At 61.7% G+C, this 26,542-nt stretch overlaps 1 protein-coding gene across 3 annotated transcripts in view; it reads left to right on the top strand.

Annotated features, from left to right (window-relative positions):
- Positions 1 to 23,767, top strand: part of PPP2R2C (protein phosphatase 2 regulatory subunit Bgamma) — an 83,348-nt gene extending 59,581 nt beyond the window's left edge. Inside the window, exons 6-10 of one of the 3 annotated variants that reach the window (XM_059675935.1) lie at positions 10,834 to 10,998; positions 16,495 to 16,664; positions 18,632 to 18,723; positions 22,629 to 22,920; positions 23,451 to 23,767. In XM_059675935.1, the coding sequence (XP_059531918.1) occupies positions 10,834 to 10,998; positions 16,495 to 16,664; positions 18,632 to 18,723; positions 22,629 to 22,920 (719 nt within the window). In that variant the 3' untranslated portion in view covers positions 23,451 to 23,767. Of the gene's footprint in view, positions 1 to 10,833; positions 10,999 to 16,494; positions 16,665 to 18,631; positions 18,724 to 22,628; positions 22,970 to 23,450 lie in introns of those variants that run through there. The other 2 variants (XM_059675944.1, XM_059675927.1) reach the window with 2 other exon arrangements.
- The last annotated feature ends 2,775 nt before the right edge of the window (positions 23,768 to 26,542 follow it).

Raw genomic sequence — 26,542 nt, 5'->3', positions numbered from 1 at the left:
TCCAGCCAGGTTCTGTGTCCATGTTCTCTTGCTAGGTTCTCCAGGTTCTCCAGCCAGGTTCTGTAGCCAGGTTCTAGTCAGGTTCTCTTGCCAATTTCTGTAGTCAGGTTCAGTCCAGGATCTTTTGCCATGTTCTCTCCAGCAAAGTTCTTCTGTCTGTAGGTTCTGTGTAGGTTCTGTCTGTAGGTTCTCTCTTCTAAGTTCTGTGTTCTAAGTTCTGTCTCTTGCTGTCTTGTTACATCTGTATTTATACCAGTTGATTCCAATCCTATCAATCTCTATTCCAAAGGTTAGGGCGTTTCTTATCTCCATTCCAGGGAGTAAAGATTATGTAGCTTAAGCATGATTGTTCGTAGTTAAAGTGATTAATTACCCGCCTGGCACTTCGTTGAGGGGTTTTATTCCCTCCCTAACTTCAGGGGAAAATCCCTACCTGGGGAAACAACCTTTCTCAGAGAGGAGACCTTGGTTAAAACACATAGTGCCAAGAAGGTGAGCAAACATATTAAGAACAGTATGCCATATATGCCAGGTCCCTTGAAACAGCAAGGATGGACCGGCTCCCGGCAACTCCTAGCATTGATCGCACCTCCAGCTGCTGAGTTTCCTTTCCAACTCCGACACCAGGCTGCTCTGTGAAGGACGGTGCCCAGATGGAGTGCCCTGCTCCTGCTGCCCCTCTGCAGCAGGCGGACATACACCGTCGATGCAATAAGCAAGGGGAGCGTCCGGCAGGCGAGCAGCGAGCAGGCGGGCGGTGCTGTGGGAGCGAGTGGGCCAGAGAGCACACGGGCGTGTTTTTCTCCAGCCACGATTCGCCGGGCTGCAGGCGCGGGGTGGGTGGAGAGAGCCAGGGCAGCGGTTTTGCCAAGCGCACAGGCAGACATGGGGCTGCTGGTGAAGGCAAGGAGTGGAAATAATCACTGACCCCAGGACCTTAGTCAGCCGAGGAGGCGAGGGCTGGAGACAGGAAGGGAGCGTCTGGGGATTGGCGTCCCCGTGGGACCTGGGGGGCTTCCCTGGCTGCAGATCCTGCCTGTGTGTAGCCTGATTTGTGAAACTGAATTGTTAGTTGATCAGATATAGAAGCGTCCTGGCCTTGGGGGTGGAGGAGCGCACGTGGCATCGCCTGCCGGCTGCAGAGCGGGGCTCCGGCAGCCTCCCTGTGGACCTAGGTGCCAGCTCGGCAGACGGAGGAGCGATGGAGTCTCCAGCCCGCGGTGGCTGTGCAGACCTCCCCTGACTGACCGGTTCATCGGGGAATCAGGCTGTGTGTGGCCCTCCGTGCGGCCTGCTGCTGCTCGACCACCAGTGAGAACACAGGGAGACCGGGCACTGTCCATGGAGCCGCCTCCGCTGGCAGGGAGGTGTCAGGTGGGGCGATGGGTCCGATAGCAGCCGAGCGATGAGAAAGGTGTTTCCTTTCCAGTGGGGGGTGGGGTAGGGGGGATCCAGAAAGCTGTGACGGGCTGAGCTGGCACCTGCTCTGCATTTGAGACACTCTTTGAGCACGTACCCCCCGGGGGACCTGGGTCTGGGGCCTCCGTCCCTCTAACTCCGGTTCTGCGTCTCGCCTTGTCCCGAGGCTGCTATTCAGTCCTCAAGGCCGCTGGGAGTTTTCTGCTGCGTTACCGTCTCCCGTGTCCAAACAGGAACACTTCCCACTTACGCAGAATTAATTTTTAGCAAAGGTTTTCCAGAGAGAGGAACGCTTTTCTGATCAGGGAGAAGAGTGGGCACGTTTGGACCATTTGAAGGAGAAGAGCTGACTCGGAGGCCTTTCTCTGGCGAATTCCAGAACCGGCTGCTCTGATCAGAGGGAGGGGCCCTCAGCCTCTGCCGTGTCCCCGGCACACGCAGGTGCCTGCCATAATCTGTCACCAAGGCTGACTGTTAAGGGTCCCCCAGCTTCCTTCTTCCTCGCCCACAGAATGGAAAGGATGCAGGCCCTTCCATCCTCCCCCGATGGCTCTGGAACTGTGTCCTGCTCTCCATCCCGTCAGAGGCTCAGCTTGGGCCACCCCAGCCCTGCCTGGCCGTGGCCTGCAACCCGCCTTGCCCAGCCAGCCAGCCAGCCCACCATAGTGAGAGTGGCTGACCACGTCAGCCGCCTGTCTAAAGCTCTCAGCCGCTGCCCATCGGCTTCTGGACAAAGTCCGAACCACTCAGCAGTGTCCTATGGTGCTTGGTGACTGGCCCTGCCCACCTCCCCGGGGTCCTGGGCGCCAGGCTGGCCCACACCTTCAGGCCACTGGGCTTCCCTTCCTGTCACAGGGCCGGGCCAGTGCTCTGCCTTCTGCTGGCCCTTCGCTGACCAGCCTTCTCCCTCTCGTAGCCGGGCTGGCTCCTGTTTGCCCCCTTTGCTCGGTCACCTGTGCCGTGTCCACTCTGCATCCCTCCCAGGCTGGTCAGAGCCCCTCTGAGCCCCCCTCCCTGTCACACTGGGCATCGCACTGGGCTTCCCTCACCTGTTAATATGCCCCCGCCCCATTTCCAGTGGCACCCTGGGGGTTAGGAGCCCAGTTGGCACCTCTCTGTATCCCCACATGTAATGCAGGGCCCGCACATAGTAGGTACTTGTGAATCGTTCTGAATGGAGTGAGGAGGCTCACAGTGTCCAACTGGTCCTGGGATGGAGACTCCCCCCTGTGAGTCTGGGCCCCAGGGTGCTTGGGTCCCAGACACTACAGAGGAGCAGCCTGGGTGCTGGGATCTGGACCCCTGGGCTCGGTTCACTGCTTAACGTCCTGGGCTGTCTGTTCACACGAATGTAAACTGGGCCAAATTCCTTAACGTGAGGACGTTTGTAAGGAATAAAGGAGTCAGTCGCTAGTTGGGCCCCAGCTGGTGGCTGGCAGCATCTTCCCTCTTCAACAACTGCCCCTTGGGGTAGTTACGGCTCGTTCCCTGAATTCCTGCGGGTTCTCTGATGGTGTGTTTCACCCCAATGCCGTCTCCACATCTCTTTAAACCACCGCTCGCATCCTTCGGTACCAACATTCTGAGACCGCTGGGTGATTTTTCTCGAGTGCGATGCGTCTTAAAGGTAACAGGTTGCACAGGCGGCCTCAGCCGAGGAATCTTTGCTTTAAGTTTAGCACCGGAGGATGGCAAAGATGGCTCCATTGATTCTCCCCCCCCCCCCCCCCCGAGTGATTTCTCCTGGCGGAAGCTGGCATTGCACCAGCCCTCAGTCTGGAACAATGTCTAATTCCTGTTTCCTGAGCAGATCCCGAAGCGAGGCTGGGTGGTGGGCCAGCAGTCAGGGCAGAGGCTCCAAGGCTCCGGCACAGCCTGAGGGAACAATGCAGGGAACAATGGAGGGGACCCCAGCCCAACCGCTTCAGTCACTCAGCCTCGCTGTTCCCATCCAGTCAGTGGGCTGTGCCTCTGGGGCCGGGGCTGGGCGGGTGGAGCCGGCGAGTACAGGGCCTGATGTGCCGTAGACCCACGACCCACTCCTCCATGACCACGGTCACCACTCACAGGTGCCTCTTCTCATGCTCCCGCAGTGCCTCTGTACAGAGGAGGAAACGGGAGAGCGTCTGCTCAGAAATGCCCAAGTCCCCAAGTCCGAATCCCCAACATCAGTTTTCCGCTTGGAAAACCTGTGGTTAAACCGTGACAGCCCATCACTGCTGCTTTGAGGCCTCCCCAAGGCCAGGCGGGTCAGCCTCCTCCGCTCTGAGTGTGCCTGTGCGCTGTCCACGGTGCTGACCCAACTCCCAGCAAGCTGCCCAGGGGCTCACTCCCTGTGCGCTGTCCATGGTGCTGACCCAACTCCCAGCAGCAAGCTGCCCAGGGCGCTGACTCACTCCCTGTGCGCTGTCCACGGTGCTGACCAACTCCCAGCAAGCTGCCTAGGGCGCTCACTCCCTGTGCGCTGTCCACGGTGCTGACTCCTCCGGCAGCCAGTCCTGCAGTCGCCCTCACCACCTCCCACACACCGGCCTTGCTCTGTGCCACTTACTCTGTGCCAGACGGCGTTCCAAGCACCTGGAACATGTTAACCTACTTAATCCTCTCGGCAACACTGTGGAGCAGATATTATGAATACGCCCCCCTTTTTTGTTTGGTTTGTTTTTGTTAATCCTCACTTGAGGATATTTTTCCATTTCAGAGAAAGTGGAAGGGAGGGGAAGAGAGAGAGAGACAGAGAGAAACACTGATGTGAGAGAGACACATTGATTGGTTGCCTCCCACATGTGCCCTGACTGGGCCCTGGGGGTTGAGCCTACAGTCGAGGTATGTGCCCTTGACAGGAATCAAACCGGGGACCCTTCAGACTGCAGGCTGATGCTCTATCCACTGAGCCAAATGAGCCAGGGCAACATGCCCCCCATTACAGGAGGAAACTAAATCACAGAAAGGTTAGGTGATTGACCCAGAGTCACCCAGCTGGGCAGTGGCAGGGCCTGGGAGTCAGACTCCAGTCCTCTCGTGTAGATGGCCTTTTCAACTCTGAGAAGTGGGTGCACTGCCCATGGCCTTTCCTCGCCCCGGCCACGCAGACTGCCCATCAGCCCCTGTGATGGGATAATGTCTCCTGGCTCTTGTTTTGGATTCTAAGGGAAAGCGGGCGCTTTCCACACCCCTACAGGCCACACTGGGACTGTTTGTAACACAGGTGGCCGATGCATGAGCTCTGGCCGCTCTGTTTCGAACGCTTCCTCTAATGGTGGGGACGTGCCACTCCGTGGTGCTTCTGATCCCTCCTGACAGGCCTCCATGGCATGTCTGTAACACGCTGCTGATTAAAACTGGTCGATCCCAGGCTGCAGCCCTGTCTGCCTCCCTCTCCCTCCCTCCCTCCCAGCCTGCCGCTCACAGCCCCTTAGCCCCATGCCTCCCCCTCACATGGATCACTCCTCCACCCTGGCCCTCTGCCCGGATAACTCCTGCTGGCTCTCGGCCTTGGCTTAATGCCATTGCCTCAGAGGACCCGTCCCTGACTCTCTAGACCACTCCAGGGCCTTGTTATACACCCCCTCACGTGCACCCTGAGTGTCCCTCCTGGAGCAGCGCACGTGGGGCTGATAGCGGGTTTCGCTGCTGGGCGAGCAGCTCCAGGAAGCCAGGACGGGGCTGCATTGCCCTCTCTCAGAGCCAGGAGAAGGCAGCTACTTGGGAGTGTGCCCAGCTCTGTCCACCTTGGGCTTCCCCTCCCAGGTCTCAAACCCAGGCACGCAAGTCAGCACAAATGCTCACAGTGACACCCCCCGCACCCCCCCCCCCCCCCGCAGCTTTTGCAACCTGCTTCATTTCCTGTTGTTTTTTTTTTCCCAGGGGAAGAGAAAGGCTGGTTTTAATTTAGTTAATGAATTTATTGCTAAAAGTAGTAACCATGTGCTAGGGCCTTTGACCTGTGTCGTTTCATTAAATCCTTACTGCAGCCCTGCAAAGCAGATATTACCAACCCATTCTGCAAATGAGACAAGCAAGGCACAGAGAGGCTGAGGAAGTTTCCCTAAGTCACACAGCTGTTGTATGGTGGGGTTGGGCTGTTGTGTCTGTTCTGTTGGGCTGTTGGGCTGTTCTGATCTTTATGGCTCAGAATCCAAGGCTTTTTTTCCTGTCTGAGCGTCTAGGAGTCATATACCCCGGCTGTGGTAGGGATGTATAGACTGGCTCACCACCCAGAGAAACCACGCAAGGGGGTCAGTGGGCTTGTGCAGTGAGCAGTTATGCAGAAAGGCCCCTCTCCCATGGCCCCACCTGCCCCGGCAACCTGGCTGCTTCTCCCTGAGCAGACTGCACCGTCAAGGTCAGGGTTCTGCGTGGAGAAGGGAAGAAGGCTGAATAGTGACCCCCCCCCCAAAAGCTGAAGTCCCCATCCCCAGGGCCATCGGAAGGTGGGCGTTCACTCTTTAAAGAGGTGATGGAGGTAAATGAGGTCATTGCAGGGCCCTGACCCAGTAGGACTGGTGTCCTGATAAGAAGAGACTTGGACACAGAGAGACACCAGGGATGCGCACACAGAGGCGAGACCGTGCGAAGACACAGGAAGAAGGTGCCGTGTGCAGGCCCAGGAGAGAGGCCGCGAAGAACCCACCTTTGCTTACACCTCGATTGTGGGCTTGTAGCATCGAGAACTGTGAGGAGATAATTCTCGATTGTTCAAGCCACCAGCAGTGGCGTTTTGCCGTGGAGCCTGGAACAGCTCATTCGGGCCAGGCTGCCAGGAGCCCTCCTGCACGATCGGCCGTGGTTCGGCCTGAGTGCTCACAGCTCATGCTTGTAGCCTGGCCATCGTCGGGAGAAATTTGCTGGAAAGAAAGCCGCTCTGCTGGCTGTGCCCGTGAGGCCGCCTCCATGTGAGGGAGGGAGGCCTTCCGGGGCACCGGCACACCCAGCGTCCCTGGGGCCTGCGTGGGAGGCCCCTCGTGGCCTTGGCGAGCTGCCTCCATCCTCGCTCCTCGGCTGCTGTCACCATGGTAACAGCCTCTCCCATCTCGAGCGTGTGTTCCTGCCGAGACATCTGGGTGACGCACGCTGTGCTCAGTTAAATCGATGGAGCCCAAGGCCACATCCTGCTCGTCACTGAGCCCGCCCGCTCTCCGCGTCCACCTTGCGGAGGACAAGCCAGTCCAGCGAGCCCAGCAGCGGTGTCCTTGGGGGTGCTCACCCCCTGGGGGAGCTGCGTGTCGTGTGGAGATGCAGTCACTCCCAGACAGAGAGGCAGCGGGAGGAGCCCGGGCTGGAAGTCAGGCAGCCAGGGTTCTGCCTCTGCTCTGCCACCTCCGTGTGCAGCCGGGCCTGCCCTTCCTGGGGTCGGGGTTAGGGTTAGGGGGGCCCTTCCTGCAGGGGGGCTGCCCTCACTAGCTCCCGGGGCCTTGGACGTGCCTCCTACTCAGTCAGCTGCTGTGTTTTCAGAGTCATGTGCTGAGGCCTCGCCCCTAAAGCCATCACGGCACTGGTTACTGCTTGTTGCTTCCTGGAGTCAGCGGGCTGCTCCCCAGTTCTCACCTGAGCCCCTTGCAGAGTGAGCCAACCACGTGCTCCCATTTCCCGTCTCGACTGCTTTATGGTCAGCAGGGATGTGCCCAGTGGCTGGGCGATGGCCGTTTCCACCCGGGCCCCGCGCAGGTGAGGGGGACCGAGGCTCACAGGGGCGGCTCGGTGGAACGAGGGCCACTGGCAGCCCAGGGACCTCCCGCGTGATGTTCCGCAGGCCCTCCAGGGGGATGCACGCAGCTCTGGACTGAGGGCCGGCGACGGTGCGGGGTGCTGGGGTGGCCTCCTCCGGCTTCGGGATGGCAGGCGATGCCCTTGGCAGCGGGAGACGAGGGAGTTTCTATAAAAATCCCTGCAAACCCGATGACTGCAGGTCCCTTCCCTCCCCTTCCTGTGTCCTTGACAGGAAGCGCCACAGACTTCTCTGGGGTGGCGGGGGGGGGGACCAACCCCTGTTTCTGAGCTTTGCTGTGTCCCCAGGTGCGGCTGAGCCACGGTCAGGGGGCCGTGAAGGGTCTGGAAGGCCCAGCAGGTGCTGGTGTTCCCTGTGGACCGTGAGGCCGCCGCCGAGCAGGGTGGAACCCAAGCCCTCCCGTAGGGATGCACTCGGGCTGAGGCTGTTGGCAGAGGGCGGGGAGCTGCCCTGGCTCCGGGCTGGGGGCACGGGATCCGCTGGAAGAAGCGGGCGGGGCTGGGGGCGCTGACACGGGATCCGCTGGAAGAAGCGGGCGAGGAGGGGTGTAGAGGGCGGAGTCCACGGTCCTACCCGGTGCCCATGCCATTCGCCAGCTCCGGGGGGGCAACCGGGGTGGCTTCCCAGCGCGGATTTCTGCACGCTAGGGGCTGAGACCACAGGAAGCTGCTCCCTCCCGGCCTGAGCGGAAGTTGGAGAGGAAGGAGTGGGCAGGGCTGGCTCCTCCCGGAGGCTCCGTGCGGCTCCTCTGCCTCTTCCAGCTCCGGGCCCGGGGTTCCCTGTGGCTGCGTCGTCCCCGCTGTCCTGTGTCTTCTCCTCTGGGGTCTCCTACAGGGACACTTGTCGTTGGACTCGGGGCCGCCCGAATCCAGGATGACCTCCTCTGGGAGCTCTAGCTGGATTGTGTCAGCAACGGCCCTTTTTCTAAATGAAGTCGCACCCACGGCCTCTGAGGGTGAGGAAGTGGGTGTGTTTGGGGGCCCCACTCGGCCACTGCGCTGGGGAACGATACCTGCGCCGGGAGGGGGGCCCGAGGGAGTCCGCCTTCTCCCCGTGCACGCCCAGCCTGACCACCCCGTCCGCCCACCTCTGCTGCCAAGCCTTCCGCAGGGCGGGGTGCGGGGCATTCCTCTCCCCGAAGTGCGGTGGGAGTTTGACAGCAGCCCACGGACAGGTGGGGGACAGTGAGATGGACAGAGCACGGATGACCCGTCCCGCTCGGCTGGGGGGGCTCGTGATGAGTCACCTTACGCTCCTTCCCAAGGGAGGTCCGTCCTGCCGAACCTCCTAGAGCCCCGTTTGTGGGGTTCACCGCTGCTCAAGGACCCAGGAGGGGCTGGGGGTTCATCCTCGCAATGCAAGGGCCCCCCTGGGTCACGCCCAGCCCCTCATTCTGCACCTGGGGAAACGGGCTTGCAGGAGGGACACGGCTTTCTCAGGTGGTATTGCCATTCCAGAGAGAGCGCAGACCAGCCACCCAGGCCAGAGCCCGGGCTCCAGCCCCGCACTGGGCACTGCCCCCGTCAGGGCTGCTGCCACGGTCGCTGTAGGACCAAGTGTCCCTAGGTGCACAGGCGTGTGGCCACCGGGGTGAGCCAGGGGAGTGTCCATGTGTCCTTCTGGGGCATATTGTCGTGCTGCCTACCGAGGCCCGTTCTGCACCTGCTTCCCTGTCGGGAGGCCGACCGCAGGCCCCGCTCTGTGACAGGACGAAGGGGGACAACAGGGACAGCCCCCCTCAGTCACTAACCCGCTCACACAGGGCGGAGCCGGGCAGCGGGCACGGGCAGGTCCCCGGGGGCTGAGCCGAGGTCTGGGAGCGGCTGGGTAGATGGTCGGGTCCTGAAGGATGCCGCCCGGCCGCAGGGGTGCCGGGCGTGGGCTCTGGATCTTGGGGTTCAGAGACACACATTGACCCTGACTCTGGCTTTGTCTTCCTCCACCAGGGTCCCGTGGAAATGCAGGCTCCGGGGGTCACACCTGTCTTTCCCTGGCACCCACTCGATCCAGAGCCCTTGTTTTGTTAATTCTCACCTGAGGATATTTTTTCCATTGATCTTTAGAGAGTGGAAGGGAGGGAGGGAGGGGGAGGAGGGGAGAGAGAGAGAGAGAGAGACATTGATGTGAGAGACACATTGGTTGCCTCCCTCATGTGTCCCAACCAGGGGCAGGGATTGAACCTGCAACCCAGGTACATGCCCTGAACCAGGAATAGAACCCGTGACCCTTCAGTGCACAGGCCAGCGCTCTAACCACTGAGCACACCATCCAGGGCAGAGTCCCTTTTTGAAACAGCAAGAGAGGGTCTGCGAGGCTTGGGCTGTGAGAACCTCAGTCCTGGGCTGCCGGCGGGACTGCAGGCCGATGTGGGCGGGTTCGCGTCACAGATGCTGCAGCTCTTCCTATCAGCCTTCGGTCTCATTTCTCGCGATTTAATCTCTGCTTCGTATCGCGCAGAAAACCACCGTTTCCAGGGCAACCGCTTCAGGCGGCGGTGACGGCGCCCCTGGTCCTCTGCATGTTTCCGTGTGATTCTAAGTTTGTGGGGAGCGCCGTGCTGCCCGGGAGGCGGGATTTGAGCGCCAGCACAGACCCTCCTCGGGCCCTGACGCACAGGGTCAGGGTCTTTCTGACGGTTATAAACTCTCGTGTTCACAGCAGTTTCCAGAAGACGCCCCTTTCTACTGAGAGAAAGCAGCTGGGATGGGGGAGGGGCTGACGGGAGGCGAGTCCCAGCGTTGCCGCGGGTGTTAATGTCTCGCAGTGATGGGCAGCTGGCAGGCACTGGGCTCTGAGATTCGGCCGGCGGTGTGCCAGGGGCCGTGCCTCTGCTAGTCTGCACCGCAAGCCCGAGTAGGAGGTGTTAACCCATTTCACAGGCGAGGAAACCGAGGCCCCGAGAACCGGGTCTCGTCCTCGGTAACAGCAGGAGCTGGCTGAGCTGAGCCTGGGCCACCGCACATGCAGAGGCGGGCATGGGACGGTCACTGAGTGCCCAGCAGGCGCTCCACCACGCTCTGCCTTCTGCCCGCCCCTGACGGGGGGCAGGCAGAGGGGCCTCATGGATGGCACTGGCGGGGCGAGGGCTCGGGTCAGGAGGGAGGTGGCAAGTCCAGGCTTTTGGGGACAATGGACAGGCACTCAGAAGGGGCAGCCAGTGGGCGTTGCGACATGCAGGCTGCAGCTTGGGGACTCTGGGGTGGGTGTTTGTCCAGGGGCTTGGGGAACAGAGAGGCGGCATAGATGTGGGGTATGTCAGGGAGAGGGGGTGGGGAGACCCCAGGTTATAGAGGTGGGGGACCCCAGGGTGTAGGGTGGGGGTCCCGAGGGTGTAAGGGGGGACCCAGGGTGTAGGGTGGGGACCCAGTGTGTAAGGGGGGGACCCAGGGTGTAGGGTGGGGACCCAGGGTGTAAGGGGGGGACCCAGGGTGTAAGGGGGGACCCAGGGTGTAGGGTGGGGACCCAGGGTGTAAGGGGGGGACCCAGGGTGTAAGGGGGGACCCAGGGTGTAAGGGGGGACCCAGGGTGTAGGGTGGGGACCCAGGGTGTAAGGGGGGGACCCAGGGTGTAAGGGGGGACCCAGGGTGTAGGGTGGGGACCTAGGGTGTAAGGGGGGGACCCAGGGTGTAGGGGGGCCCGAGGTGTCGCTCAGGGAGGGGGCAGCCACACCTTCCTTGACGGCCCAGACATCGTGGACATCAAGCCGGCCAACATGGAGGACCTGACGGAGGTGATCACGGCGTCCGAGTTCCACCCCCACCACTGCAACCTCTTCGTCTACAGCAGCAGCAAGGGCTCCCTGCGCCTCTGCGACATGCGGGCGGCCGCCCTGTGCGACAAGCACTCCAAACGTAAGCGGGGTTCGCGGGGAGGCGGCGGGCGGAGGGCGCAGCGGGTGGCTGGTCGGGAGAGGCAGATTCGAAAGGGGGCGAGGCTGCTGAGGGGTCGGCGTAGGGGGGATGGAGAAGACATCGTGGGCCCAGGGTGGGCCTCAGGGTGGGTCCCAGGGTGGGTCCCAGGGTGGGTCTCAGGGTGGGTCCCAGGGTGGGTCTCAGGGTGGACCCCAAGGTGGACCTAAGGGTGGGCCTCAGGGTGGACCCCAAGGTGGACCTAAGGGTGGGCCTCAGGGTGGACCCCAAGGTGGACCTAAGGGTGGGCCCCAGGGTGGGCCTCAGGGTGGGTCCCAGGGTGGGTCCCAGGGTGGGTCTCAGGGTGGGTCCCAGGGTGGGTCCCAGGGTGGGTCTCAGGGTGGGTCCCAGGGTGGGTCCCAGGGTGGGTCTCAGGGTGGGCCTCAGGGTGGGTCCCAGGGTGGGTCTCAGGGTGGACCCCAAGGTGGACCTAAGGGTGGGCCTCAGGGTGGGCCCCGGGTGGGGCAGCAGAGGCGGGAGACGGCCGTGCTGGGTGTTCTGTGCGGTGGAGCTGCAGGCTTTGCCAGGTGGGATGGGACCGGTGACCACAGTGCGGGTTGGGTTGTTGGTGAAGGGGGACCTTTCCTGGGACAGGCGCTGTGGGCAGGGGGCCGGGGACAGACAGGCACGTCTTGGACACAGTGAGCATGAGACCCTGGCACTGGGCAGCCAGGTGCCCGGAGTCGGGGCAAGGTCTGGCTGGAGATGGTGGGAAGCCGGGGCCAGCGAGGTGCCCGGGGCATGTGTGTGCACGTGGCTGGGCCATGCTTTTCCAGGTCTGCAGTTTGGAGGCTCAGACAGTGAGCGAGGGGTCGGCAGCTGGTTCCTCTCTGGAAGCTCTGGGAGAACCCGCCCTCACCTTCCCCAGCTCCCGGGCCGCCTGCATCTCTAGGCTCAGGGCCCCTCCCCGCCTTCGAAGCCAGCCTCTCCCTGCATCACACGGGCCCCCTCCGCCCCCCCCCTCCCCCCACTTTTAAGGCCCGTGGATGACACTGGGCCCATGTGCATAACCCAGGAAAGCCCTGATCCCAGGTCAGCCGATCGTCAGCCCTGATCCCCCCTTTGCCACTTTGCCGTGAGTCATACCCACCCCGGTTCTGTGGTGGGGACACAGGCAGCCTGTCTGTGTGCTTGGCCTTCGCTTGGGGTTCAGCATTGAGCGGGGAACAGGGAAGGGCGGTCTTTGGGGGATAGAGAGCGTTTGTGTCCCCCGTGATGTTTGAATGACTTCTTCCGGGGGCGAGAGGAGCAAGTGTCAGCCCCCCGGCTTTCGTAACTGTGTCCTCCGGTTCCCAGGGGTCCCAACAAGCAGAGCAGCACCCACGGGCAGCGTCCTGGGCACATCCCCAGGCTGGTGCCCTGCCAGGCCCCGCACGTGAGTGTCCGAGGCCCCAGGTGGACACGCTGCGTGTGAACAGCCCAGACTCTGGTGCTGGGACCACAACCTCATTTCTGAAAGCTCAGCCCTCCCCCCACCTCCCCACCCCCGGGCTTCCGTGGACCTTAACCGCAGGGCCGTGGCGCAGGCATCGGCACCCGGAGGGTCCAAGGCCTTGGCGGGTCTGGGTGTGAGGGCGGGACATCTCGGCTTCCGGCCACGCGGGCTCGGCTGTGCCGGTGACGCCGGCCGGGCTCTTGCTGAGAAATTCTTGCACAGCGTTCACAGGGGAAGGTGGTCTTAGCCTTTCCTACAGGCTCTTTGCCCTGTTTCATTGAGATGATTCCTCTGGTGAGACGGGCTGGCCTGTACATGTGCCACAGAGAAGCCTTAGTAACTTAGCAAGTGTGGTCTTTTATTGTTGCTTCAAGCAGGTTGACAGTTGGAGTTAGTTTTGTATTTTAAAGTTTTGGGGGTTTCCCTTTTTTGGTTAATCCTCACCAGAGGATATTTTTTTCCATTGAATTTTTTTTTTTTAAGAAAGTGGAAAGGAAGGAGGGATGGGGAGAGAGAGAGAAACATCGATGTGGTTGCCTCCTGCATGTGCCCAGGGCGGGGATTTTGCCCTTGACCCAGAATCAAACCCATGACCCTTCAGGGCACAGGCTGGCGCTGTGACTGTGACCACTGAGCCACGCCCAGGGCTGGGGATTTATTTTTTTTTCTCAAACCCAACACCCTGCACAGAAGCTTCCCTTGAAGGCAGCGCAGGTGCCCGCCCTCCTTCCCGCCCTTGCAGCTCCCATGTCCTGGTGGGCGGGTGGCCTGTGTCCTGCGTAGGCTCCACCCAGATCCCGTCACCTCTTAGTTCTGAGAAATTAAGCAGCCGGCGGCGGCTTCGCAGGGGGCGGCACTGTTTGTGAATCGGAATACGAATGATTGTCATTTGAGCTAGATTTTTACTTACTCATTTTTAAACATATATATTAATATTTTTATTGATTTCAGAGAGGAAGGGAGAGGGAGAGAGAGAGAGAAACATCAGTGATGAGAGAGAATCATTGATCGGCTGCCTCCTGCACGCCCCACACTGGGGGTCAAGCCTGCAACCTGGGCATGTGCCCTTGACCAGAATCGAACTTGGAACCCTTCAGTCCACAGGCTGATGCTCTATCCACTGAGCCAAACCGGCTAGGGACTATTTTTATTGATTTCAGAGAGGAAGGAAGAGGGGGAGAGAGAGAGAAACATCAGTGATGAGAGAGAATCATTGATCGGCTGCCTCCTGCGTGCCCCCCACTGGGAATGGAGCCTGCAACTCAGGCATGTCCCTGACCGGGAATCGAACCGAGACCTCCTTGTTCAAAGATCGATGCTCATCCCCTGAGCCGGGCTGAGCTAGATTTTTAAAGCGACTCGAAGGTCAGAACTCTCTCTTTACGTCCCACTTCCATCCACTTACCCCACTGCCGCTCACACGTGGGGATGGCTGAGCGTGACACCGAGATGCAGCTCGCGGCGTCATGTTCCCGGTAGGTGAGACGGTGGTTTCTGAGTGAAGGGTGCCCGAGCTGCCATTGCTCAGATGAGGGCACAGCAGTGCCCCCGGCCTCCGTCAGGGGCAGAGCTGGGTGCCCAGTGGCTGCTGTCCGGCCCTACGCTTCCTGTCTTTCTCCGAAGCAGAGAAATCGAGGTCTTTTGTCTGCTGGTCATTATTATGACAGCGTCACCATGGAAACAACTATACACGAGTCCTCAAAACAGACAGTTATTTCTGCTTTTACCAGCACGGAGTCTGCTGAAAGGAGGGCTGTGCCCGGGCTGAGAGCTCTTACACCAGGTGGTGATGGCGGCCGCCACCCCTGGTGACCCCACTGTGCGCTGCCCCACCCCCCACCCCCCCACCCCCGTGCCGGTGAGGTGGCCGCAGCGAGGCTGGTGGGTGTTCACTGCACATCGGGGCTGTGCTGCGCTCACCGCACATCCTCAGGCCTCCATGCAATGGAGGCTGGTGCTGTTCATGTTACAGACCGGGGACGGGGCATTCGTTTCCCGGGGCGGCTGTGACAAAGGACCAAGCGTTTGGCTTAAGACAAAACAAATATGCCCGCCGGCGTGGCTCATGGTTGAGCAGTGACCTGTGATCCCGGCCAGGGCACGTGCCCGGGTTGCGGGCTCGATCCCCAGTGGGGGGCGGCAGGAGGCAGCCGGTCAGATTCTCTCTCACCATTGATGTGCCTCTCTCTCTTTCTCTCTCCCTTCCTCTCTGACATCAACTAAAAATATATATTCTTTTACAACTTGAGCTCAGAGGCCCGAAATCCAGGTATTGGTTGGCTTGTGTTCCTTCCGGAAGCTTCAGGGGAGAATCTCCTAGAGGCGCCTGCATTCCGACCTCCGCTTCCCTCACCCCCTCTTCTCCTGCCTTTGGCCTCCCTGTTCCATCTCAGGAGAACCTGGTGGTCACAGCGGCCCGTCGAAGAGACCGGGACAGTCCCTGCCACTCGGGTCCTCAGTCCCATCTGCAAAGGCTTTTGCCGTGAGAGGCAGCGTGTGCAGGCTGCTAGGACTGGGATGCAGACACCTGGAGGGGCCATTGTTTTTTTACCACATAGAGGCACAGAGAGGTTAAGACACTTCCCCAGGGTCACACAGCCAGGCAGAACGAGGATAGAGGCTCCGATAGTCTCCTGCCCATGGACCTGTGCTCTTTCTCAGTCTTCACGGGATCTGGAGGAGGGGCCGCAAGCAAATGAAAGAGATGAGACAAGAAATAATAATTTGGAAATATTGGGGGCCAGGCGGGCAAGCCCAGTGCAAGAGAAAGGACTTCTACTGGTGCCCAGGCCTCGCCAGCCTTTTACTCAATATTGGATACACATGTAGCTCTTAGGCAGGCAGGTAATTGCAGTAACAGACAATCTTAAAGGTCAGTAAATATTAGAAGGATTTACTCTGAGACTATTTGATCAGGAAATAGCTTGAGCCCCATTGTCTGGGCTAGACACTCGGTGCATAACTCTGGCCCTTGCCGTGGGTTCAAGGTTCACCAGCGTCCGGGCTCCTTGTTGGCACTTCTCTGCTAGTGAAGACAATGGGCGGCCTCCTGCACTTCCCACCCGGCCCCCTGTGTGACAGCAGTGACACCAGGAGACACCCACAGAGCAGGCGGCCAGTAGGGCCCAGAGCGCTTAATTACGCGGAGTCGTTAAAAACAAGTAGGGTGCGATTTCTGTGGGTTCAGAGCCTCCAACTGTAAAATAACTGGGGTGGGGGGGGGTGGGGATTGAGCCCATGACAGTGACAGCGCTCTGGGAGGTGCCTTTAAACTCTCGGCAGCGGCAATGACCGTGAAATGCCCTTGGCAGGTCCATCAGGGAGAGGGGAGACCCCGGTCCTCTTACAACGCCCGGGAGACGCCCCGCTGTGAGTGCGACGGGACTGACACGGGCGAGGGTGCAGCGGCCGCTGCTGTCAGTTGGTGAAAAAATGTCCGTATCAGAAATTTCAAAGAAAATGACGGGTGTTTGCGCCTGCAGAAGCCAAGGCGTCGGTGCAATTATTATTCCCGGGGCGCAGAGCACGACTCTGCGATGCCCAGTCAGAATTCAGAGGTCGGAGAGGCTGAAGGTGACCCGCGGGGGACGTGGTCCAGCGCCCGGGGTTGTCCGGACCCCTCACCGTGCTGGCGGCAGCACCACCACTAGGTGGCGGTAGAGGGCAGCAAGCCGCGCCGCTCGCTCAGAATCCGCCTCCACCCGTCCCTCCAGCTCCAGACCTCGGGCGGGGGTTCAGCCCCCTGTGCCTCCGTTTGCTTGGCTATCAAGTGGGAATAGAAATACTGTTTTCTGGGGGTGAGATGCAGTGATCCAGAGAAGGGCTCGGCGCGGACTGGCTCGGAATCCGTGCTCGATAAACATTGCTGTTCTCCCCTAGGGGAGCTTTGGTGGGTGACCGAGGACCGCGCAGCGAGCGCACAGGGTGGGAACGGCCGTGTGGGGCCCCGAGGCCGTGGCAGGAGCGGCGGTGACGGTGACGGGCGTCTCCTTTTGCCTCCGCAGTCTTCGAGGAGCCCGAGGACCCCAGCAACCGCTCCTTCTTCTCAGAAATCATCTCCTCCGTGTCCGACGTGAAGTTCAGCCACAGCGGCCGGTACATGCTCACCCGGGACTATCTCACGGTCAAGGTCTGGGACCTGAACATGGAGGCGAGGCCCATCGAGACCTACCAGGTGGGCTGTGGCGTGGAGACCCCCAGCCACCTCCCCTGTGCTGGGAACTCCCACGGAGGGGCTTTCCCACGTATGGGGGGGGGGCTTTCATACGCCCATTTAAAGGTGACGACACTGAGGCTCAGGAAATCAAGCAGACGTCGCTCGGCCAAGGGAGGAGGCCTGCCCAGCCCTGCCTGGCAGGGAGCTCTGTGCCCCTGCCCGCCGGCCCCTGCCCCGAGGCAGGCTTGTGAGTGGCCTGCAGTCCCGGGCCCTGGGCAACAAGAGAAGCATTGGGCCGGGCACAGTTTGAGGGCACAAATGATTCCGGGGCAGCCGATGGCATCCCTCCCGCCCGCCTGGGGAGGCCGCACCTGCAGTTCTGCGTTAAGATGGCAAGCTGTGCCCTCTCCAGGGCGCGCGGTGGGGAGGGAGATGGGAGTGTGTTACCTTCCTCAGTCCTGGGCACAGGCCTTTTAAGGCACCTTTTCGGAAAGTCTTTATTCAGTATTTTTCTGTTAGGATTCATCCGGATAGATCAAGGAGTAGGAAAAAAAATTCAGGGGATGGTAAAATAAAACAGGGACCTGAAAGAAATATGGACTGTGATAAAGTTGCTTCAAAGTGGTTCCAGTTATGTCTTTAGCTGGGAGATCAGGGAGGCTTCCTGGAGGAGGTGACATTGGGCTGGACCTCGAAGGATGGTAGGATTTGATTATGCAGGTGCGAATAGAATAACACCCTCCACACACCCCAAGCAGCCCCGCCAAAGCCTCATGGTGGTCCAAGGTGCACAGGGGGTCCCACACACTCAACATCTGTCACCTCTCTTCCTTACTGTCCCTGGGAAGGGGGTGCCATCAGCCCCCTTTGGCAGAGGGGAAGAGGGGGTTCTGAGAGGTCAGGATATGTGGGCACTGCTCACTGGTGGGCAGCGACAGAGTCAGAGCCCACATCCGTACCCTGCACCTCCCTGCCCTGTCTGCCCTCCCTGGCAAGGCCTGGGGGAGGGAAGTGTCCTGGGGCGGGGAGCACGAAGTGGAGAGGAGAGGAGAGGACAGGATGGTGCTAGAAGCCACATGCCCACAAGGACATCAGCATGATTCTGGTCCATCACCCCTTCCCTCAGCTTCTGCTCTTTTCCTGGATGGATTCCTGCAAGGACCATCGCAGCTCCTTGTGGCACCGTGGCTGGCTGTTAGCCACCTGTGCTTGTGGGGTGCTGAAGCCCGAGGGAAGTAAGGCATGAGCAGTGCGGGACGGGGGTCCCAGAGGAGGGACAGCAGGTGCAAAGGCCCTGAGCAGGGACACGGTCAGTATGGTCACAGATTGTCGAGGAGCTGCCTGGAACAGCGAGCAAAGGGGAGCCTGAGGTCAGAGAGGTGATAGGTGGAGCCCAGGGGACTTTGTGTGTGTGGGGTTGAGCAGAGGTGGAGCCCAGCTTAGTTTCAAAGGGATCCCCCTGGCTGCCTGGGGAGATGGCCTGGGTGGGGTGGGCAGGTGCGGGGAGAGCAGGAGGAGGCATCTGCCATGAGCTGGGGTCGGTGCTTGGAGCAGGGCGGGTCACCTTTCCCTTTTCTCCGTGACGGTCACCACCGTGCCCACGTGACTGTTGTCCTCAGAGGGCACGACCCCCCGCCAGGCGGGGTCCTCCGGTTGGTCCCGGAACAGCCCATGGGGAATGTGCTGTGGCCGCTTTAAGGACGAAGGCGGCAAGGCTCCGAGAGGCCAAGCCGCTGGTCCAGGATGACACAGCGGGGGAGCAGCAGAGCTAGGGCTCGGTCTCCTTTGTCACTGTGCCTGTCCGCTCTCTGGCCACCGCTCAGGGGTTGGCCGTGGGCCCGGCCGTGGGCCCTTCCCGGTGAGCAGGGCTGACTCGGGAGTGACCTCAGACCGGAGGGCACAGCCCCTCGCTGCTCAGGGAGACCCACCGTGGAGGGGCCGGGGCTGCCAGGGCCCCGACTCACCTGGCCCCCTTCTCGCGCCAGGTCCACGATTACCTTCGGAGCAAGCTCTGTTCCCTGTATGAGAACGACTGCATTTTCGACAAGTTTGAATGCGCCTGGAACGGGAGCGACAGGTAACGCCCGACCTCGCCCAGCGGGCCCTCGACCTGGCAGGTGCTGGGAGGGGGCCGGCCTTCCCTGCAGCTGGCGCGACGCGGCTCTCCATCCTGGGGCAGGAAGCAGACCGTCCCCTAATGTAGCTACACCCGCGGGGACACCCACGCTGAGCCCGGTTCTCCTGGCGGTAGAGGAAGTGTGTTTAGTCAGTTTGGGCCCCACCGCCAGGTTGTCGGGTGAGGGCTGTTCCCGGCCCTGGGGCATCCGTGGGGCGGAGAGCTTTAGCCACTAGTCTGCCCACCCCTCCTCCTGCCACCACCTCTTTCCATCGGCACCCCTGTCCCAGCCCCTGCACCTTCTGGGGCGGGGGAGGCCCAGGTCCAGCGCCTCTCCTGGCCCTGAGCCTGGGGTGGGTTCCTGCTTCCCCATCGCCTGGCTCAGCCAGGGCGGGCGTGGACGGGGAAGGCCCAGCCCAGGGCCCAGGGGACAAGGGGGTGCAGGGATGAAGCCACACTGGCCAGTGCAGCCGATGTCACCCACCACATGGTCACAACCGGAGCCAGTTCGGTGTCACCCCCTCCCCTGCCGCCCAGCCCAGTGTGGGGGCGCGAAGGGGTGCAGTGAGCGCCGGCAGCCCTCACCCACGTGTCGTCCAGGGCCGTGTGTCCATCCCCCGGGAGCCTGCCGGTCTCGCCTGTGTGGCCAGGAGCAGGCAGGGCTTCCCCGGTTCCAGGTGTTGTGTTGTGTAAGAACTCTGCCACCGCCCTGGGTGGCTTTGGTCACAGGCGCGCGGGGACTATCGGGGAGGCGGGTGCGGGGAGGGGGCTGGAAACCAGGGGACAGGACCGGGGCGGGGCTACCTGGAAGCAAGGGGGCCCAAGTGGGGCAGAGGCGTATGTTCAGGTGAGGGGACTCCTTCGGTCGCTGCTGCCACCCTGGGATCCCCTGGCCCACCAGGGGGGGGGGGGCGGGAGGGGGGCGGGAGGGGGGGGCAGGTCTCTGAGCAGGACAGTGCTCTCAGTCAGAGGGACCAGCTGGTGCTCACAGGGGGGCCGAGCCAGGATGGGGGCGCCAGCCTGAGGCTGGCTGCGGGAACCCCTGGCACTTCCTCCAGGCCCTTCCCAGGCTGGCCCCAGACACCCCAATGCAGGCAGCTCCTCAGATGCCCTGAGCTGTAGGCCCTGACACTTTGGGGTTCCCAGATGAATATGCCAGTAGGTCATGGGTTGGGGGTTCAAGTCTTAGTGCTGGCAAAAGGTAAATCCAATTGTGTGTGTGCGTGCGTGTGTGCGTGTGCATATGTGTGTGTGCATATGTGTGTGTTGGGGTTTCCACAGGTTGTGAAGGCTGCCTGCCCTTCCTCGCATGGCCACCAGGAGGCGCGCGTGGCCAGGCGATGCCTGGCTCCCTGGGACAGGAGCCCCAAGGCCTCCCAGCTGACTGGGGCCCACCACTTCCTGCCCGCACTTCACACGTGGGCACCCCAGCCCTGGTGGGAGGAGGCCCCATCCTCCTTGCCCCTTAATGGAACCAGGATTAGCAACTGTGGGTTGCAAATGGCTTGAATGAGCTCAATGGGTGCTCTGCGAGCGCTCGGCTGGGCCAGTGGCCCTTCCCTACAGGACACAGGGGCTGCCTCACCTCCTACACGGGGAGCTGTTCCCCGTCACCTCGGGGCCACGTGGCTGCACGGGGATCAGTGTCAGAGGACGGCCGCAGTCGCCCGAGGGTCCACGCGTCACGGCAGGGTTACCCTGCGCCCCGCTCCCCCCCGCTCCCCACCTTGGCCGCTGGCACTGGGGCAGTGTGGCCTCTCCTGCTCCCCTAGCCGCCTTCACCTGGCCCCGGCTCTGTCCCCCAGGGTGGCCTCACAAAGGCAGGGCCTCAGAAGCCACCAGGACAGGGGCCTGGGTCCTGGCGGGCTGTCAGCCGGCCTAATGCCAGGCCTTTCCTCCAGGAGGCCGGCTCCGGGTCCGGGTGTGGTGGCCACTCCCTCCTCCAGCCTGGTCTCCGTGCAGAGCCCCCAGGCAGGTCCAGGGCGCTCCCGGGATGACCTGGCCGAGGGTCACACCCTGCGTGGCCTCCAGGTGGCTACAGCGGCCAGGCGCCTGGACACCCAGGGGCACCGCTGGCCCTCACGCCTCTCACAGTGACCGTCGCCCGGCCTTTCAGGCTCAGCTGGCCGCTCCTGCGACCACACGGGGGGGTCACATGGCAGTGAGGTCTCCCGGGCCCCGGCTGAGGGACATTAGCACAGCCCGGCCCCCCAGGGTGAGCGGACTCCTTGGGAGGAGGGGGCGTCCGCGGCCCGTGGGAGGCAGCGCTGTCCACCCCCGCGCAGCCCGTGGGGCCTCCACACACGGCATTTCACTGTCTCAGTGGAAAACGTTCTGTGCACATGCGTTAAGGTTCCAGTGGCCGATTTTAGAACAGAAAGGGGCTGAGCCAGAAAGTACACCGATTCTCCACCCACTCCCTGTCTCCAGGACGACAGGTCTCTGCAAAAGGCGGAACCGACTCACCCCTTCCACCCCCCCCCCTCCTGGGCCACCCCCACGTGTGGGGAGCCAGCACGGCCATGGCATCCGCAGCCCTAGGGCACCTGATGTGCCACGCCAGCTCAGCCTGGGTCAGTGACCCCGAGTGGGGGGTTGAAGGGCTTAGAACAAACAGACAAGAGAATGAACGCTGGGGGTCTCAGTGGGACGCTGCTCCCTGATGAGGAGACAGCACCAGCGCCCACAAGCCGTGTCTTTATTTTATAGCAGATGCCACGAGGCAAAGTAGGGGCGTGATCACGTTGTTTACAGCATTCTCGTGGGTTCCAACCCTACTCAACTACACGCACCTGAACTCCAGCACAAGGCATGTGGGTCCACGTGTTCAGACCACAGGTTCAAGCTCACAACTACAGCCCTTGGCTAATTGTGCTGGGAGGGCCCTGCCCTCCAGCTGGGACTTGCCCGTGGCCACGAGAGGACTGTCCCCTCTCCTCAGTCCAAGGCTTGAACCTGTCCCAACGCTGTAGCCGCGCCCCATGCCCACGGCTCCCCAGATGCACCCGAGAGGCCGCTGCATGCAGGGCTGGCCTGTCCTGGCTCAGAGGGAGGCTGCCCAGGGGGCCCGCGGGGCCGCAGGGACCCCAGCCCCCCCCCCCCACACAGCCGGTTTGTGCAGGGTTTGCCCCCAAACGCTGCCCAGTGACCTCTGAGCACGAGGTCAGAGGAAGCAGTGTGGGTGTCACAGGGAGGTGACCCCAAACACACTCTGCGGGTGGTGGGCTCTCGGGCTGGGCAGCGGAGCCAGAGCCACCCGTGGGCGGGAACCAAAGGGATCCTTGGCCCAGACGTGCCAGCCCCAAGCACCACGGATCTGTGACGGATCAGAGCTCCGTGCGGCCGGCTCACTGGGGAGAGGAGAGAGGAGAGAGGGCGTCCCCTGGTTTTCACAGTGAGGACAGTGGACGGACAGACGGACCGTTCTCCTTAGCAGGACGGGCAGGTCTGTGAACACTGGCACATCAGCCGTGTGCGGAGAGCGTTCACGGATTCACTCAGCTGCTCAGAGGACAGAGGGTCAGCCTCCTTACAGCCCAGCATCTCTGCTTGTATTCCCTCCCGCCTCACCCCCACCCCCCCATCTCAACGCCTGGGGCTCTCGCTCCTGGGCCAAAGGGCACGTTCAGGAGACTTCTGTTCGGATGTTGGGGGCAGAGCACCCGCGGGGCTTCAGCTCCGGCCTTGACGTGTGGGCGGCGACGGCAGCTGAGACGTCAGGGAGGACGAGGGGTGTCCCCGAGGCAGGCTGGCCGGCCTCCTCCCCAGGCTGCCTCTCGGGCGCTGGCTCTGCAGCCGGGGGCTGATGGCTCGGGAGGGGGCAGCGTCCTCTCCGCGTCCCCGCCTGACGCCTCCCTTCTCCGCAGCGTCATCATGACCGGGGCCTACAACAACTTCTTCCGCATGTTCGACCGCAACACCAAGCGGGACGTGACCCTGGAGGCCTCGCGGGAGAGCAGCAAGCCCCGGGCCGTGCTCAAGCCGCGGCGCGTGTGCGTGGGCGGCAAGCGGCGGCGGGACGACATCAGCGTGGACAGCCTGGACTTCACCCGGAAGATCCTGCACACGGCGTGGCACCCGGCCGAGAACATCATCGCCATCGCGGCCACCAACAACCTGTACATCTTCCAGGACAAGGTGAACTCCGAGATGCACTAGGTGAGCGGCCGCCCGTCGGCCTTCGCAGCTCCCTGCACAGAGGTCCCCGCACGGCGGTCCCTGCACAGAGGTCCCCGCACGGCGGTCCCCGCCCGCAGCCGCAGCACAGGCAGTGCATTGTGGGCGGGGTCCCCGCGGCCCAGCCTCTCCCCAGCTTCCCTGGGCCCGGCGCCTTTAAGAGGAGAACAGGGATTCACAGCCACAGACCGCAAAACGGACGCGTCGTCGGCCTTGCCGTTCAGGGTTCCTCGTCCTCGTACCTGACCCCGCGCTGTCTTTCCCGCATTATTAGGGTTTTCACGTCTCCGGGTTAATACCCCCCAGCGGTTCCTTACGCACCCCCTCCCCGTGGCCCCAGGTCGGGGCTCGGGACAGATAATGAAGCTCAGACCAGCCAGCCGGGGCCCTCGGATCCGAAAGGGAGCGGCGGCTCCCCTGTGCGTGGGGACTGTGAGTTCATGCTGAGACGTTGGGGACGCAGGCTCGTCATTTAGGTTCTTCCCATGTCTTTCCATGTCCCGGTCCGTCAGGGTTCTGAGTGGAGGGGGTGCCCTCTTCCCGAGCGTGTGCCTGCTACGCCCACCGACTCCCCCAGCCTCTGCTGCGGGCCCGAGGCCTCAGGACACCCATGTGATCCCTGTGCACCCAGCGCTTGTGCAGCCCCGGGCACCTCGTGGGGATTCCCTGCCCCGCCCAGGACCTTCTGGAATCTTCATCGTGACCCTCCACGCACCCCTACTGCTCACCGTGTGCCAGGTGCCAGGGAGGGGAAGGTGAACAGTTCATCACCCCCACGGCTCACCCGAGGAAACAGGCCCCGGAAGGACCCACAGTTTGCCCACGGCGTGCACCTACCACGCTGGCGGCCCACGCTGAAACCACAGCCAGGCCTGGAAGCTTCTCATCACCTGTGAGCGGGACAGAGCAGGTGGGACGACGGGTCCCGGAGCCGAGGTGCAGGGTGGAGGATGGAGAAGCCCCGGGGGCTCCCCGCTGTTTGCTGGCTTCAGGAGCTCGCCCTCCACCTGCTCCCCCCACCCCCCACGCGGCCCCCTCTCTCCTCTGCGGACGCACTGACCCACCTCCCGGAGAAAATTGCATGTTAGGACCATTTTAGGCACCTTTTCTGTAGGGACCCCACCGTCTCGGGACTCTCCTGGGGCCACGGCGTCAAAACCAGCTCCGCCCACCCCACCCACCACCCACCCTGGTCTTTGCCGGGAAGGGCAGCGGGACCGGGCTGTGCTCTTTGATTCAGAAAACAGCCTGCACAGGCCGCACCAATCCCAGCCTTTTCTGTTTTAACAAGATGTAACCTGACGCAGGAAATAGACCCACCCGGGGTTCTGCTCCGTGGGCGACGGTGTACCCACCTGTGTGTGTCAAAGCACAAACGCATGGCACTCGCCTCCGGCAGCCGTTCACACCAGGGAAGGGTCCGTGCATTCCTTTTTCTAATCAAATGAATGAAGAACGTTTGTGTCTCACGGCAAGACCAGGCCGCCTGGCCACCGTGACCTGTACATACCCCTCCAATTAAGATGAACAGTCACGGATCGGATTCCGCCCACCCCCTTTGGAAAGAGGTTCGGGAATGGGGTCAGTTGTCTGGAAACCTGTGGGAGCCAGAATCCAGCTCTGAGGGCCCGACCCGGCCGCTGGGATGTTCGCACGACCGGTTCCCTCTGAGGTTGCACCTGGCTGCTGGGGGGCTGTCCGACCCCGGATCTCACACGCTCCATCTGCCAGGTTCAGATCCCACGCAGGACCCAGAGGGAGGTCTGTGCACGGCTCCTGGCTCCTCACGTCTGTTTTAAACGTTGGCTGAGACCAAACCAAAAAGGGAAAGAAAGAAAACGATCTTCCTGAAGAAAAGCCCGTCCTGGGATCCCTGGGAAATAACGTCCAGAGAAGACTGAGTAACCAAGTGTGTGTTGAGAAAAGGTGCGGAGGGCGGAGGGCAAAGCCGGAACCGGCGGGAGGACCGGAAACAGTCACAGGCGTTGCTTCCCGGCGGTTGGTTGGTTTTTCTGCTCTTCGTGCCTGTGGGGCCCGCGTGGTCCTTGCGAGGCGGTGGCTGTCTGTCTTGTCAGCGCTCCGGGGCGGCAGGGCAGCCTGGGCCGTGCGGGGGGCGTGGACAGACAGACCATGCTGGACTGTTGTTGGTGCGTTGTTTTCTTTGGTGTCTCACAAATTGTCCAGCTGTTGAATAAAATTATAAATATGTGAATACCAGCCTTTTCCAATAAAATAACAAATGTTACATCGAAAATGAGGCTCAGAATGGTATTTGTTTTTTATTTACTAGTGGCCCGGGGCACGAAATTCGTGCCAGGAGGGGTGGTCCCTCAGCCCGGCCTGCATCCTCTCCAATCTGGGACCCCTCGGGAAATGTCTGCTGGTTTAGGCTTGCCCCCAACCCCCCCCACCCCCCCCCCACTGGCCTGCTCACCCCCAACTGCCCCCACCCGCTGGCCTGATCTCCCCTAACTGCCTCTGCCTCAGCCCCACCACCATGGCTTTGTCCGGAAGAACAGCTGGAAAGTCTCCCAGAAGGTCTTCCGGTCTAATTAGCATATTGCCCTTTTATTAGTATAGATTTTTATTTTTTTTATATTTTTATTGATTTCAGAGAGGAAGGGAGCAGGAGAGAGAGAAATAGAAACATCAATGATGAGAGAGAATCATGGCTCGGCTGCCTCTTGCACACCCCACACTGGGGATCGAGCCTGCAACCCAGGCATGTGCCCCGACTGGGAACTGAACCGTGACCTCCTGGTTCATAGGTCGATGCCCAACCACTGAGCCACACTGGCCAGGCAGGTGTTGTTTTGACAAGGCCCACCACAGGGCGTGGGTCCGGTCCCAAGGCGACACACCTGGGTGCAGGAAAGCCCGGACCACTCCAGGCTCTGCTGCCTCTAGCTCCCAGTGCAGCCTGTGATCGCCAAGCTGAGTTCATCACCGAGGAAACGGAGCTGATCACCCTCGGCCATGTCGTTTCGGGAGGGAAAGGGGTTGCGGGGCGAGGCCTGCAGAGCTCGGGCTTGGCCATGAGCCTCAGCATGGGGAGTTTGTTTTGAAGCTGGCGAGTATCACCCCCCATGATTTCCAAGTCCTCACACTCTCCCAGGATCTTTAGGTTTTTCATATCCACCGTGAGAATGTGGTGCAGACGAGGAAGTCGAGGTTCTGAGAGGTGAAGCATGAGCTGGAGCCGCCCGGGGGGGAAGGGCCAGGGAGGTGGGGCGTGAAGCCACCGCCTGGAGGAAGGGGCCCGGCGCAGGGAACGTGGGCTCGTCCGGGGGTTAGAAAAGGCAGGACGCAGACTCTCCCCCAGGGTGTCCGGCAGGAACCAGCCCTGCCCACACCTCCATTTCCGGGAGACCTGCCGGACTCCCGACCCAGGCCTGTAAGAGAGAAGGTGTGCGGTGCTAAGCTGCTCATTGTCCCACGGGCCCTGGAAAATGAATTCACTCGGGCACCTCATTCCATCTCCCGCCCCGCCGGCTGATTCCTGCAGCTCTCACAGCTGAGGGCCCTCAGGCGGGTCCCGGCCGGCCTGTCGCACACGTGAGAGGGCAGTGGAGGTAGAGCCATCGGACTCCACGCTGCCCTCGTT

The sequence above is a fragment of the Myotis daubentonii genome, chromosome 1 (genome assembly GCF_963259705.1).
Source record: "Myotis daubentonii chromosome 1, mMyoDau2.1, whole genome shotgun sequence".
NCBI classification, from domain to species: Eukaryota; Metazoa; Chordata; class Mammalia; order Chiroptera; family Vespertilionidae; genus Myotis; species Myotis daubentonii.
This window is presented reverse-complemented; position numbering and strand designations above follow the sequence as displayed.